This window comes from Schistocerca gregaria, chromosome 1, assembly GCF_023897955.1.
Source record: "Schistocerca gregaria isolate iqSchGreg1 chromosome 1, iqSchGreg1.2, whole genome shotgun sequence".
In the NCBI taxonomy this organism is placed as follows: domain Eukaryota; kingdom Metazoa; phylum Arthropoda; class Insecta; order Orthoptera; family Acrididae; genus Schistocerca; species Schistocerca gregaria.
Genome location: NC_064920.1, coordinates 852,471,129 through 852,488,231, shown reverse-complemented (window position 1 = coordinate 852,488,231; position 17,103 = coordinate 852,471,129). Strand labels below are relative to the sequence as shown.

Sequence of the window (17,103 nt, the reverse complement as noted above, 5' to 3'; positions counted from 1 at the left end):
ATGTATACCTCAGCTTAAAGCAGGTGTGCTCACTGACCTGATTCAAATGTTAAGAAAATGGGATATTTAACATGCACACTTTGTGCCAGTGAGTGATAAGTTCTCCACTATAATATGCTAAAAGTTGTTTTTTCCTGGAACTTGAAATATTTTTCCTTGAGTTTTCCATTTAAATCTGCTAATAATCTTGTTCCATATGGTTCTAAGTGGAACGCTTTCATTCAGGTTTGGAGGTACCATATTTAAAAATTTATCAAAGATAGTATTAAATGAAGTACAGCTTTCAAAAGACCATTTAATCTCTCTAAACGTAATCCACTGGTACCAATAACTTTAATGTGTTTCACATAAGATTAATGCATACCATGATTACTCCCCATTGTGAACTTACTGTTCCATTGTATTCACTCTTTGTGTCTCTCAATGTGACATTCTGCAATCTTTTAATTTCACAGGATGAATATCAGTTACCAGTAATACTTCTGGCACAATAATAATTGAACTTCTCCAAGGGAATACTGTGAATTGCATAATCAAATGCTTTTGACAGACTACAAAAAATTCCACTTAGAAACATTTCTTCATTAAAATTTGGCATGATCTAATTCATCAATTGAAAGACAGCATGTTATATGGGGAGCCTCTTTTGAAATCCTAATTAAGACTGACTAACTACCTTACTTTGAGAGAACTGTGTTGTGCTTCTTGCATACATATTCTTTTCTAGGATCTTTGGATAGTAGGAAGTAGTGAGACTGGTTGCTAATAATTAACATCTGTTCTACTGAATTTTTTGTTGTTATGACACAGAACAGTGAGGTGTAGAAATTAGAAAAAATTGTTAAAACTCACTCACATTTCCACAAGCAAACTCAGCTATGCTGGATACAGATGCAGAAGCAGGATGCAATTCAGTACGCCACAGGTATGTCAGGTTGTTGACACATTATGACACTATCTGCTGGGTGAGAATACGCATTCAGCAGAAGGAAGACTATGACAGAAAGCAAAAGGAAATGAGACAAGCATATTGATAACTCATAAGACATGTTGCAAGAAACTCTATCTCTTTTGTAGGAGCACTTAATGACAAACTGACACAGCATTTAACAGCTTGTTAAGTGAATGTAGCAGAATAAGGACTATATATGGTCATTACAAATCAAGCCTTGCACCATAGCCTTGTGGTAGCTCCTTTTAAATATCCCAGTTCCCACCACGAGTTGATTGTTGGGATTGGTGGCATTCAAAGTAATGGCATTCAATTCCATGATTATGATACAGTAGTGAATCTATGTTGTAGGTGCTCCAGCTCAGTATGTGAACTAGCTGAACATGTATATGTAAGATGGTGGCGTACACCTGGTGAACTTTGTGCTGCTTGCCACCTACTGTCACCTGATGCAGGAACTGTCTGTCTTCCAACAACACCACATTGCAGGGTATTGCCAGTATGGGACTTCATTATGGATGCCAGCAACTAGTTCCATAGGGGTCCATGTTCCTGTTCAACACACATGCACCTACAGGTGCTGTACCTTCTAGATGGTGGGGATGAGATCAACAGACTACATGATGACCAGTGCTAGGTACATAGCAGATTGGTCATATAGGGTCATCGTAGTATTCAAAGTGGTACCAAGGACAATCCAGCAGCCATCCCAAGAAGACCTCACACTGGTCATTGGCCATGCCTTCTCACTGGCACCAGCCATGGCACTGGGGTCACTAAACATCCCATGTGTTTTTAACCACTGAGCTGACTCAATAGGCATCAGCCAGAAACTAACATGCACCTGGATAAGCAACAGTCAAGGTTGGTGCAAAAGAATGATGACTCGTAAACAATGAGGGTAACTGACTTAACTCTAACAATGTTGTAGTAGTATTGTTAATGCTACAAAGGATCCCAACAGCTATTTTGACAACATGTAGAAATGTCTCTAATTGGCCCTTTGTTTTGTAAAGGACTGCGACAGTAACATATTGCAGTCTGCCTGAAAATATCCATTGTGATGTAATGATATATTGCAGATGTGACAGAATAAATTGGCTATATGTGGATAACAGGTTACAAGTAATTTATTTTCTAACATTTTGGATGACTTGAAGTGGCGAAGTATGTATGCAAACTTCAAATTCTTTAACGATGTGACTTACTTGAGATGGTAAGCCAACTTTCCTAGCTGGTTAGCCTGCTGTAGAAAACTCCTTTTCTCTTCTCCTCTGCAGTATATTGTTGGGAACAGGAATTCCTCAAGATTCTTTCTACTTATAAGCAGACACACACAGTTTCTTTTGCTTAACTTAACAATGTATATTTAAACATCAGAATTTTACGAATCTCACTCTCCACATGAATAAATACTGTTAAGTAAGTCTCCTTGAAAGTCCAAATGTTAGAAATACAGTTAAATTTACAACAGAGTTGGCCAGCTAACCACGACTCTATTATATAGAAATGATACACCTGTCTTGACTCTATGCCTCTAGCAAGTTCAAGTTAAAAGTTACTAAAAATCTTTTTTCCACTCAATTGTTTTTTCGCCATTAACAAAAGTCACAGTTATAAAACAGCACATAATAACACAGACATTCCTTGGTTACCATCTGCTCACGATAAACTTCGGACCTGCACACACAGACAAGCGCAGTAGATAGGGTTCCTTCCTCCAACTAACATCTAAAATATCTTGTGTTCAAGATGATTGAAGGCTGAGTGGTTCTAGAATTTATGCCGAAATTCTCGAAGCACTACAGTTTGAGTTATCATCAACTCCTAGAGAGCTTTTGGTTTTTAGGCAGTTAATTACACTGTTAATTAATTTGTCAGAGCATGGGTAACTGTGATATGCCTGCATGTATTAGGAATTACTTCTAGCAATCAATCTATTACTTTCTCTTTTGAATTGTCTGTGCCAATTTTTTGAGCCACTTTCAGGAAGTGATTACTAAATATGTTGGGTACGTAACTGATATATTCTGTTATTTGGCTGTTTTCCTTAATAACATAGTCTTTACATTCTTTAACTGATTTCTCATTTTTTCTTTCAACTATAGCTCATATACATTTAAAAGTATTGTTAGAATTATTAATTTTGATGTTACAAAAAGAATAATTTTTTTAAATCACCTTTCTTAACACAGCACATTTTACAGGATGGGTTTTTCCACTGTGTACAAACCCCAGGGATTAATTAATGAGAAGATATGGAGCAATAAAGATCTAATGAACTTATGTCTGGAAATGCATGGTTTCCGTGCTAGAGACCATTTACTCTGTCATGTATTGTTACAGAGACTGCAGTCCAATACATGCTGTACCATGCAGCCACAATTATGGTATGTGTTGAAAATGGTTTCCATGTGCCTCAGTGCATGCGTGTATGCACCTTAGCATGTTCTGTCTCACACATTCATGTCAGCCATGCTGCATCTGAAAAGTGTGAAAGGCAGCATGAATATGCTGCTTCAGGGTTTCTATATCTGGAGTAGGCTCTGCATAGACAATACTTTTGAGATGGCCTCATAACCAGAAATCGCACTGGTTGAGATCTGGCGAACAAGCACACCATGCAACTGGATCCCTTCATCTGACCCATCGACCAAGGAAAATGGGATTGAGATACACCCATATGTTAATGACAGAGTGGGCTGGAGCACCATCATGTAGCAGCCACATAACCCTTAGAATCATCAATGGCACTTATTTCGGCAGGGGAGGCAAAGTCACCCACAAGAAATTCCGATAGTTATTGCCTGTTAGGCATGAAAGGAAGACGTCCCTAAATACAGTCACCAATTGACCTGGCCCAAACTTTCTGTCTGCATTGATGCTGATGATTTGTTGTCACCATACCAGGGAGATTCTGCATACTACTCCATAGATGACTGTTATGAAGACTGAAGATACCATTCTGTGCAAAGGTGACCTCATCTGTGAATTGTATGGATGGAACAAATCCTGGAATCATGGTTGCATGGTGAAGAAACGTGTCACAAAACTGCTACCAATGTGGAAAATCTGTCTCTAGTAAACCGTGCATGTGCTGTAAGTGATAATGGTAGTAACAATTGTCATGAAGAATGTCCCACATGGTCATCTGTCTTGCCCTGCACAAGAAGGCCAACTGTCTGGTACTGACATGGCAGCCACCTTCCACAGTGTTAATCACATTTTCCTCCATGTCTGGTGTCCAAACATTTCTGGTACATCCTTCATAATTCCCTACTTCCTGAAATGACCCTGTCTCAGACAAATGGCGAAACACTGTTGCAAACATTGAATACTGTGGTGGTTGTTGGAGGGGATATGTCTTCTGATGCAACCTTGCTACACAGCACCAATTGCCATTTGTCTTTCCATAAGTAAACACCATGTTAGCAAGCTCTCGATCCCAATACAGAAATACAGAAAAATTGGACATAGCATTAACAATCAATATGGCAGGAGAGGGCACTAAGACATGATGTATGAGGAACAGTACCACCCTCAAAGAGGAAACCATACATACTGTAACTGTGGCTGCATGGTACAGTGCATATTAGACTGCAGACTCTGTAACAAAGTGTGATTAAATAAATGGTCCCTAGCGTATAAACCACGCATTTCTGGATGTAAGTTAATTATACCTTTTTTATTCTGTCTCCTGTCATCGATCAGTCCCTAGAGTTTGTACACAGTGGGGAAAACTACCCTGTATTTTGAAATATGAAATCAGTACTATTTCTCTGGTTTTTTTCCCACTAATCATTTCAGTCAATCTCATTTTACAGCACATGGCATTTTGATTCCTTTTGTGTTCCTAGCCTTTTTTGATGTCTTATTTGTGTCATACTTATTTGTTTTCTTGGGAAAAAACTGTTGAACATTGGTAGAATTCCATCTAGAGTGTCCCAGGTGAGGTCAATATTCATGAAAATGACAGAACTGATCACTCAAAGTGCAGGTCCAGTAAACATGGGCACTATAATGCATACCTTAGCAACTTCGAACATTTCCACATGTTTCATACTGTGAAACACATGTTTCATACTGTGAAACAATTTCATTTGCAAGCTCTTGGCTTCCTATTTTTTTTTTTTTGTTTTATATAGGTGGTACACACCTCTTATATGGAACAAATGTTCATAGCTTTTAAGATATGCATTTTAGAGCTCATGTTTACTAGAATTTTTTTGCTTCTAATGATTATTCATGTGATATACCTGCATACTGACCATCATCTGGGACATCCTTTACAAATACAATAATAATTGATATCTTTTAAAATACAGATATTCTTCCAGTCTGACTCTGTAAGATTGCCAGGATTAGTATAATGCTTTCTTTTGTAATTCTTGTAGATAAATTAATAATATCACTCAAGGTGTGTATGTTATGATGGACTTACAATTCGTTTATCTTTTCAGAATCTTTCACAAGATTAATATTAAAATCTTCCCAGATCATCATTTGCTTACTTAAGAACTAAGTGCAATAATAATTATGCAGATTTTTCTAAGAATACTTTTAAGTTTCCCAGTAATGCTCTCTACACTTAAGTAACAATAAATTAGTTTTCTGGCAGTAGTAATTCACAATCATAGACTTCAAATTCTTGATAACAGAAATCCTAACAATATTTATACTAAAGGAAAGCAACGAATTTTACATATGTGCAAAGGCAAATACAGGTATGCTAGAAAGAGTAAATTTTTGTTGTCAGTATGAAAAAACTGTCATTTCCATGACAGGAAGAGCAACAAAAACCAGACTGTTTTGGAAAATAACCAGAAACTACCAGACAACAATGACAGGTTTCAGCTTATATGTTTTTCTATAGGACCTTGAGATTTTGCCCAGGACGTGCTTCACATTTTGGCTGTATCATGATTAATAGAGCTTAGTTACATCTAAAAGTAGTTACACTCAGTATTTATTTCAGTAAATGAAGTATGGGGGTTTTAATAAGAAATATTCCATTTGTTTCCTCATTATATACTTATGAAAATTAGTGCAGTGCATCAACTCCATGAAGTGTGACTTAAGGAGAAGTTTGGAAACCACAAAAGAGTAATTTTATGAGGTTTTCTATGTAAGGTGTGACATTGTTGTTCTTGAATATACAATGATGCTGTGGTAATATGAACCTAGTAGCTATTTACATCCTTAAAAGAACATAAGCTGCATAACATAATAAATTGTGAACCATAATCTTTACTACCATCATTCACTTGAATTTATGAAGTGATCTTTTTCTGTTTAAGAAGTGTAAACAATATAAGAAGTCAAACTCTTAAAAATCCATGAAGTAAAAATGTGACTTTTTCCATATTTGAAAAGAAATACTGAGAATAGTGCAGAGTTCTTCAATTTATAGGAGCTGGATTCACTGAAAGAAGAACTGGAAAAGCTTCGGTCTCAACCAGCTGAGCCAGACCAAGATCTTTTGGGAGAAATCCAGAACCTAAAGGATGAAAATGAGAGGCTTCAGAAAGTAAGATCTGAATTTATGAAATGGTTTCTCGTTCTATGTGTGCATTTTGTATTGGGTACATCTTGAATTAGGTGATTTGTTGAGATTTTTGTGTATTTTTGCTGTTGTTTCTTCCATTAATTTTAACTTTACTTTAGATATCTGTTTTTTCTTCAGCATTGTCATCAGATGAGTTTTCTTTCCATTTACCAGTGCTAAGAGATAAATTTCCTCTCAGTTTTACTAAGTAAATCACACAACAAACTGTACAGGATAATGAATCTTATAGATACTGGAGGTAACAATGATACTGAAAATTTTGGGTTTGGTTGTCATAATGGGTATTGTACGTATATCAAATATCCCTTCTGAACCATGTAAACTCACCTTTATGTGCACCAATCTGTTTATTCTAATAGGGATGTAGCTTATGTGTGTCCAGATCATAAAGAACATGAACAAGATGTTCAAACATTTAGGAGCAGAACATGCCTTAGTGGCACATTTGATTGATAATGTGTTCTTTTGTCCATTGACAAATGCATTTATTGATCTAGTAGACCTAACAATACATGTAGCAAATGGAAGGGAAACATAAATGCAAGAATCAGTAAATTCTCAGAAAAGAAAGCAAATAAGTGAAGAATTAGTGTTGCTATGGGTCATGTGAAAACGCTGAAAATTAGATATCAGTAGTTCAGAAATCCACTTCCAAGTCACCCATGTTTTGTCACTTCTAGCATGCTGGCAATAGGCAACAACTTACTATATTATCAGACTAGCACAGATGTTTATTCTTTTTCAAATGGTGACCAGTTTCGTACTTTAGCCCACTATCAAACCATCCACATAAGTACTACTATAACACCATGTTGTGTGTACACTAGCCACATTGCTTGTATGACAGGCACTTATCTACTCATACAGGCTATATGGCCAGCATACTCACATTATGGTGTTAAGGTAGGACTTTTGTGGATCGCTTGATAATCTAATAATAAGTCTGAAACTTGTTGCCATTTTAATAAATATAAACTTCTGTACAACTTTTAACAGTTTACGTCCAGTAGTATGTTATGCTGCTTTCGGGAATACTTTACTTCTATGCCAATTTTGCCACAACTAGATTAAATATGTTTACTCAAAACTGGGAACACTGCTGCTAAAATTTACAAAGTAATTTGCAGTGCATTACATCTATACCAGAACCATTGTACTAATGGAAATGAGCATCACTTGAAGTTTTCTCTGGTCAGTAATTTGTTACTGTATGGCATAAATTTGATTACATGACACAGTATAGTGGCTCCACCTACTTTTATTTCTTTGTTTGTTGATTGTCATCAGTGTTGATGTGCTGTGTTGCCACACTGGCTGAAAAATGAGGTTTGGAATTTGGGCACTGACTTCAGTAAATAATGTAGCCGACAGATGCACAGTTGCATTTCACAGCACTTTAATTTCACTGTTCACAACCCCCCCCCCCCTCCCACCTCCACATACACATTTAATATGTCCTGTTCACTCTTGTTTAAACTTTCCATTAATAGATAGCAGTCAAACCTCAACATATTGCTACAATAGTTTCCTGTTGAACATCTATGAGCAGTAAAACCTAACCACAAAGTTCACAGTTCTCGAAGAATAATCAGCTACATATGGGGCAGACACTGCCATTGTTTTTACACGTGGCCTAATTGTTTAACACTTACTACACTGTTAAGTTGAAGCATTGATGTTGTTCTGAAACTCGGCATGGGCTGTCTATCTTGTGACCAAAAATTGGGTCCTTATATATCATCACAATAATAGTTGCTGAAACTACACATTGTTCAAAGTTTAATTTACAGAAATTACAATTAAAACTTAACTCATTAAATTAACAGACTAAATCAAAAAATCCTTTTAACAGTTTCTTCTAATGCAAGAGTTAGACCAAATTATTTGTTTAAATCATCAATTTCCATATATAGTTATGCAAACAATACTTTTGACAAAACTGTTAATTACTTTGGAATTAATTAAGGATTGATTTTGTTAACATGTTTTCAAAGAAAGCCAAATATATACTGTCAAATTTGGTGATTTTGAATGGTTTTGTCGTTATTATGATTGTAACTTTCATATCTATTGTTAGATTAAATTAATTGTCATGGAAGTGGTCGGGTATATGTGTAACAAATAAAATATCCCAGAACCAGAAAGTGTAGTGTAGGCATATTTATCTGAGGCAGTTAAATGAAGTGTCCAAAGTCACCCCACGGATTGGGATGATTTCGGGCACATGTGTTTTTTATATCTCTGTCCAAAGTTACAGTATATAGAGTGCAAATTTGGACAGTTACTGCCTTTTTTTAAATTCTACATGCTTTTTATTTGATTTTGGTGAAATTTCACACATTTTAAGGTTGCCCTTTGTTACGAATAAGTGATATGGAATAATATAATGAATTTTATATATTACACATAAGTTTCTATTTCGCAAGAATTTAAATAAAATTTTTTTACCATTCTTAACTAAAATATTAGAGACAGACAGAAACAAAGTAATTTAACTAAAAGGTCCAAATAATTTTTCTCACTCATCATTCTAAATTAAGTTGCAAACACTTTAAACAAATGATTGTCTTTGAGTCTAAAGCACATCTCAAAAAATGAACATTGCTCTTGTCTCAACTGGAGTGGGAGTTTTTGTCAAAATTTGCAATTTTTATATTGTGCCTTCATTGGGGACATTAGGGAACACAAATATGTTTTTACTGTTCTCGTGTGGGTACAAGAATTTCACACTTATTTCTGTAGCACCAACATTTGTGGCTACTCCAACATACTGCCTTGTTTGCTCCTTGTTTTCACATTTATATTTGTACTCTGCAACAAGAAAAGCCTCTTCTTTCAGCAGTAAAATTTCATTGGATAATGTGTTGTTTACAGTTTCACTACTACTACAAGCACTGTCACTTGTTTCAGCACTGTTTTTGTTTCCTTGAAAATCTCACCCAGTGATTGATTTTCCAGGTTGAATGTCTAGTTTGTGATGGCAGTGGGAGCTACCAAGCTTTTTTGGAGGATAACAAATTTCTTTGAGAATTTCTTCAAAAGTGGAAGACCATGTGTCTGCATTGTTTTGCTGTCTCTCCTCATTATCAGGCAATTTTTGTAAGACATGATCTGGATCAAAAGGGATTAGGCCCGTGATGCAAAATCCACCCTTTATCTTTTCCTTGAAGCTTACTGAAATCATAGTCAGTGTCTGCTTCAGAATAGATGGGAAGGCATCCTTGGAAATGGTCCCATGAGTGTGTTTCTTCCAATCAGTTAATGCAGCTTGCTATGCTGCTTTCACTGGCCTGAAGGAGCTTACATCGAGCGGCTGGAGGAGGTGGTGGGAAGAAGAATGAATGAAATATTGTTCCGCTCACACTCTTCAATAACACCTAAAGACACATGATGTGGTCCACCTTCTTGCCATGTGTCCCACAAATGCTCTGATTTGTAAAGGACATACAGAGGAAGCAGTTTACCATCAGCACTAGCCGCCATCTTTACTGAGATACTATATTTTGATGAGTCCATAACTTTTTCAGCATACTTACTCCCTCATTTAGTAATTATCTGCTGCTTGCCTGGATCATCTGAAATGTTAGTTTCATCATAGTTGACCATGTTGCTTGATGGGAGATTTTCCATCTTTGCCTTGATATTGGAGAATAACATCTTAACAGTCTCTTTGTTCACTTCTGCACAAACTCGTTTAATATTTTCACTTCTGAGTGTCGTTTGAGGAATAAATGTACCCATTCATCTCCAGGCAAATTATTACAAAATTTCTTCTTTTTTTCTACCAGATTTATCAAGGTAGCCTTTAACTAAATATCTAATATCTAATTTAGTGAAGGGAAATATTCAATGTGCAGCCCTCAAGATACCTTGCTTCAACATTTCTTCTTCTTCTTTATTTAGCACTGGCTGCCCTCCCATTTTTTGGATGTGCTTCCTGCACTTTATTTTGTAGGGTTGATTTAGGTATACCATACAAATCACACACTTTTTGGTATGATAATTTACCACTCTGAATATCACAAACAGCTTCATCTAAAAGATCCATGTCATAATTACTCCATACTGTAGCACCTGTACTGCTCTTATACATTCTTGACATTGTCCAAAATCATCCCACACAGTACACACTCTTACAAAAACTGTAATTATTTTATAACTATGTTGAGAAACTTGACAAACTTGAACAGAAATTGTCTCAATGCTGTTAGCTACTGAGTGCATCGACAATTACAGTTACAATAACATCCTGCTTGGCACAACAGTAGAAAGTTTCCACTTTACGAGAATGCATGGATTTTCAACACTGAGACTGTTCATCAATTATTCACCTAGGGAAACAATTGACTCCAAATAAAAGTTGTGGAAAGTGATAAATGCAATCTCGCATTTAAAATAACTGGTGCATGGATGTTAAAATAAGTAACTCTTTATTTCTATGCAGTGTCAAAGAGCAAATAAGCCATACTGTCCAAATTCACCCTAGTGTCTGAAATCATCCTATTTGATGACACTTTAAGATTACTAGTATTTTATCTTCCAAACATTTACAAGTAGTGCAGAATTCATATTTGTTTATAAGTCAACAATGGAACTTAAGTTAAAAAACAATTACTGATTTCTCCCTATAATGAATGATAATAATCATGAATAGTCCAAATAAATTAGATAATCAATTACATACGTAAAACTAAGCACAAAATTAGATCCGATGTTATATTCTTTAAAACTGAGGACCAACCTTTCTCTTTTATGAAAATGAAAGTTATACTTATGTATGTTATTTAGTTAAAAGTGAAAAAAATGAATTTAAGGAGGCAGATGGCAAAACAAGAGGGAAATTGAAATCATCCCGGCTTGCGTCGTCACAACTGGTCTGGTGTTTAACATTAACAAGTTTCAGGAACACGTGTACATAGAGCCATTATCAACAGTTAAAAACATAAATCTCATCTTTTTAGTTTCAGAGTTAAAATGAACAAATACTAATAAAAACAATATAGTTATACAACACACTTCACGAGTCATCAAAATTACCTGGGACCATTTTCTTCACATTCAGTATATTTACTTCAGCAGATAAAGATAATTGTTGTAAGTGCTTGTGTTGTTATTGTTATTGTTGTGATCTTCAGTCTGAACACTGGCATGATGCAGCTCTCCACATTACTCTCTCCATTGCAAGGCTCTTCATTTTTGAATCACTACTGTAAATTACATCCTACTGAATCCACTTACTGTATGCATCTCTTGGTCTCCCTCTGTGAGTTTTACTCTGCAGACCTCCCTCTAGTTCTAAATTGGTGATCCCTTGATGTCTCAGAATGTGTCCTATCAACTGAAACTTTCTTCTAGTCAGGTTGTATCCACACATACTTTTTCTCTTCAGTTCTGTTCAGTACATCCTTATTAGTTATGTGATGTACTCATCTAACCTTCAGCATTCTTCTGTAGCTCCACATCTCAAATGCTTCTGTTCTCTTGCCGTCTAAACAGTTTGTTGTCTATATTTCTTCCATACATGGCTACACTCCAAATAATATCTTCAGAAAAGACTTCCAAACTTTTAAGTCTATATTCAATGTTAAAAAATCTGTCTTCTTCAGAAACACTTTTCTTGCCATTTCCAGTCTACATTTTATATTTTCTCTACTACATCCATCATCAGTTATTGGACTGCCCAAGTAGCAAAACTCATATATTATTATTAATGTCTTGGTTTCTAATCTAATTCCCTTAGCATCATTTGATTTAATTTGACTACATTCCATTATCCTTGTCTTGATTTTGTTGATGTTTGTCTTATACCCTCCTTTCAAGACAATGTTGATTGCATTCAATTGCTCTACCGAGTCCTTTTGCTGTCCCTGAAAGAATTACAATGTTGTTGGAAAACCTTAAAGTTTTTATTTTTTGGCTCTGAACTTTTAATTCCTTGTCCACATTTATCTTTGGTTTCCTTTATAGCTTGCTCAATGTAGACTGAATAACACCAGGGATAGGCTACAACCCAGCTTCACTCTCTTCCCAATCACTGCTTCCTTTCCATGCCCCTCAATTCTTATAACTGCCATCTGGTTCCTGTACAACTTTCAAGTAATCTTTTGCTCCCTGAATGTTACTCCTGCTACCTTCAGAGTTTCAAAGAGAGTATTCCAGTCAACATTGCCAACAGCTTTCTCTGAGGCTACAAATCATATAAACATGGGACTGCTTTTCTTTAACCTATGTTCCACAATACATTGTAGGGTCAGTGTTGTCTCTTGTGTGCCAACATTTATCTGGAATCCAAACTGGTCTCCCCAAGATTGGCTTCTATCAGTTTTTCCATTCTTCTGTTAAGAATTTATTTTAGCATTTTGCAACCATAACTTATTAAACTGATAGTCCACTAATATTCACACCTGTCATCACCTGCTTTCTTTGGAATTGGAATTACCACATTCTTCATGAAGTCTGAGTGTATTTCACCAGTCTCATATATATTGCATAGCTTTTATAAGCTGACTTTCCTAAGGCTATCATTAAGTCTCACAGAATGTCATCTACTCCTGGGGCTTTGTTTCAGCTTAGGTGTTTTGGTGCTCTGTCAATTTCTTCTAGCTGCATCATGTCTCCCATTTCCTCACCATCTACAACTTCTTCCATTTCTTTGTGCCTGCAACTTCATCTCCTTTGAATAACCTCTCTATATACTCATTCCATCTTTCAGCTTTCCCTTCTCTGTTTGCACTGGTTTTCCATCTGAGTTCTTCATATCCATACAGCTGCCTCTCATTTTTCCACAGGTTGCTTTAATTTTCCTGTAAGCAGTATTTACATGTGGTCTCACAAAAGGGGTAAGGGGTCCGCGTGTTGCATGGCACGACTACCAGTCACCGCCACCACATCTGCTGTCTGCCACCACACCTGACTTTCAGGCAATAACCTGCTGGTAGCCAGCTGTGTGCATGCTTTCCCTGACTTAACCAGAAACAACATTGCCATCAGATTAACTTAAACTTACCTTTATTTACACTGGGTCCTCAAAACGATATTCCTCTGTGGTAAGAGTAGCTTGATGTCTCCTGCACTCATTAACAAACACTCACCATATATCAGGTGCCAAAATATGGGAAATGATTTGCCAAACCCTGTCTTCCAAATCTTTGAGTGTGTGGCGATTGGATGCAAATACCTTGTCTTTTAAGGTTCCCCAAACATAAAAATCACATGGATTCAGATTTGGGTAACAAGGAGCCCATTTGACTATCCTGTCATCAGAAACACTTCATATTGCTGTCTTAGAAGCAGTGGTGAGTAGTTGTGCACAGTCCTGTATGAAATAAGCGTACATATTTTCATTATGTAAGATCTTGAAAAAAAAAAAAGCATGCAGTATATTGTTCATATACCTGTCTGTTAGAACATACTGTTTCATGAAAAAAGTTTGGTCCAGTAATTCATCTTGCACTTATTGCACACCATGCTCCTGTTTTCACATAATGCAGAGGTTGTTGACATAAATCTTCAGAGCTTTTGGAGTTTAAACGTTGATTGTTCTTAGAATTTACATATCCTGAAAAATGCAACCATGCTTCATTGGGAAAAAAGCATATCATGTCATGCACAGACTGTAACAGTCAGTTGTAATAATGATGTCAAGCAACAGTATCTGAGTTCGTCTGTTTATGCACTACTGTTGTTTTGTATGGTTTCAATTTCAGTTTGTGTAGATGCTCTTGGCACACCAGTCTGAAGTACCAAATGATGCAGAAATTATCTCAGACTTCTTTCCAAGGCCTCCACTACCTTGTCTAATTTATTGTTGCTTAAAACACTATGTTCTCTAGGTCTCTGTCTGTGTAACACAGATCCAGTTTCCTGAAGATTCTTCACTAATCAGTGTATTGTTGAATAATTGGGAACATGCACATCAAGAATTTTCTGTATGAACTCAAACCGACATTCCATGTATGATTCTGTTTTTGAATAGTTCAACGCATAAAGCACTCACTGATCCTTTGTGTACCCCATACCTAATGAGAACTTGAGAAAGAACTCAAAACAAAACACCCAAACCTCAGTTGCACAATATAGAAGACACACACATGGTGTTTGTGTCTGAGGACTGGGTCCAGCACCATACAGGCAAAATTTTATCAGGCAACTTCCTCTTTCTTTCCTTTCCCCCAGTGCACATTCACCCACAATTTTTCCTTTTCATTCTGTTGATTCCTTTGATTTCCAATCCCCATTAGAGTTAAATTTAAATTTTCATCTCCCTTAACTATTGGAATAATTTCTTTTATCTCATATATTTCTTCAATCTCTTCATCACCTGCAAAGATAGTTGGCATATAGACTTGTATTACTGTGTTGGATGTGGATGTCTTGTCTATCTTGGCTGTGACAATGCATTAACTGTGCTGTTCCTACTAGGTTACCAAAAAAAGGTGGAGCCCCTGCACACCTGCACCAGGATGCACCGGGATGATGGCCAACTCAACTAGTCTACTGCCACCTCTGCATAAGGGTTAGTTTTCACTAAAGTGAGGTGTCACAGGATGTAAGTTCTGCAATGTTTGCATATGTCTGATTAAGGTTAACCATCAATACGTGCTCATCTGGAGATGGATTGGGTCAAAAGTTGAATGAAGGGTAGCAGTTTGAAGGGCAGAGGAAAAAAAGTGCCAAGGCAAGAGCCAAGGGAAAAAAAACCTCTGTGATATTTAGGCCAGGTAGTAAGAGCAGTAGTGGATGTCTAGCTGCCTGCAACAGGTCATGCAAGGGTAGGCTTTGTTAGTAGTGGGTATCATGCATGTCGATACCTTTAACATTGAGCGGTGGTTTTACTCAGTGGCTGCTGCTGGGTGCTGGTGTTGATCTCTTAGTCAGCATCGGGAAATGTGTAACAGTTAGTTTCATCATCATTTTGTGTCCGATTGGTCATATATCAGATGCACAGTGTAGGGTGATGTTGGCGATTTGTGTTTGTGCATCAGTGGGCGAAATCATCTGTTTCCCTGCTGTAGTCTGTTAGTCGGCTTTAATAGCAGCTGGTATATCCAGTCAATGTTATTGATATGCAGGGGCTTGCCAACATTTGTTGCTTGTTGGTGTATGCTAGCTTGCCATAGGCAGTTATGCCCTTGTTAGTAGTGTCTTTGACCACTTGTGCTTCCACCTATGGTTGTTATTTTAGTTTCCCAGAGTAAGGATGAAAGGATTATTTGAGTGTCTCAAGTTCCTGTATTGTGGTGTGGCATATTTTTGAATACTTCCTTGAGTGTTTCAAGGCAGTATTCATTGTGAAGATCACAGTGCATGTGTAGCATGGAGTGTTGCTAATGATTCGTAGCACTTTGTTCTGTATGATCTGCAGCGTGGTCTAATCAGTGTCATGTACACAGACCTCGACACCCTCCTATTCAGTGTGCTTTTGCTGTTGAGCATTGGGTAGATTTGTTTGAGCCTAGCGTGTGCTCCATTGGTAATGTATTCAATGTGGTCCCCCCCATGTAAGTTTCTGGTCCAGCCAGACACCGAGGTATCTGTCTTTCTCTCAGAAACATATTGGGCATGTATGTAGTGTTATCTGTCTACTGTAATAGTTTTGGTCTGAGTGTAAACAGAACTGCTTTGCACTTGTCAACGTTTACTTTAATACACCATCATTCCAACCAAGGCTCCGCAGTTCTGAGTGCCATCTGTATTCATGAATTAATGTTTGATGGTTTCCAGTCTTGTGCAAGGATGGCTGTGTCATCCGTGTAGATGGCTAACATAGTGTTTTGTGTTGCTGGGAAGCCGTTAATGTGCAGGTTGAACAAGATGGGCCCTAGGATGCTTCCCTGTGGTACTTCATATTGGATTCTATGTCATGTTGATCATTTCCCCTGCACATCAGTGTTGAAACATCGGTTTCTGGGATATGGTTGAATGAGACATATGAGTCCTTGTGGGGAGGCCATTGTGCTAAAGATGGTCAAAAGCTTTTTTGATGTCCAGGACTATTAGGTTACCCACATTCCTATTTTCTTTATTAAACCTAGTCATGCATTAGTCCTATTTGATTTTGTATTTGTAATCCTGTATTCATCTGATCAGAAGTCCTGTTCCTGATGACATTGGGCTTCACTAATTCCCACTACATCTAACTTCAACCTAGCCATTCCCCTTTTTAAATTTTGTAATCTACCTGCCAGTTAAGAGGATCTAACATTCCACACTGCTATCCACAGAAAGCAAGTTTTGTTTTTCTTGGTGATGATGTATTCCTTACTAGACCTGGCCCAGAGTTGAATGGGATCCTATTTTACCTTCAGAATATATTACGCAAGAAGATATCATCATTTAACTGTACAATAGAGCTTACAAACCTTCAGAAAAAAATTACAGGTACAGGAAGGCCATTTTGGTTTTATTTATTTATTTATTAATTATTTGTCCCATAGATCAAATCAGTACAATGGCTTGTACAACTGATATGGGATAAGTCAATACAAATATACGGTTTACAGGAGTCTAAAACAGTAAACAAGAACACAGAAGAATGATTATTTTACATTACCTACAAAATTATGTTACTTAAAGTTACAGCTTT

The 17,103-nt window shown here is 36.8% G+C and overlaps 1 protein-coding gene across 1 annotated transcript in view; it reads left to right on the top strand.

The window, feature by feature from the left end:
• The window catches only part of LOC126278029 (putative leucine-rich repeat-containing protein DDB_G0290503), a 567,177-nt gene that overhangs the window by 328,373 nt on the left and 221,701 nt on the right, over positions 1-17,103 (top strand). Inside the window, exon 9 of the mRNA XM_049977802.1 lies at positions 6,363-6,479. Within this exon, the coding sequence (XP_049833759.1) occupies positions 6,363-6,479 (117 nt within the window). The remainder of the gene's footprint in view (positions 1-6,362; positions 6,480-17,103) is intronic.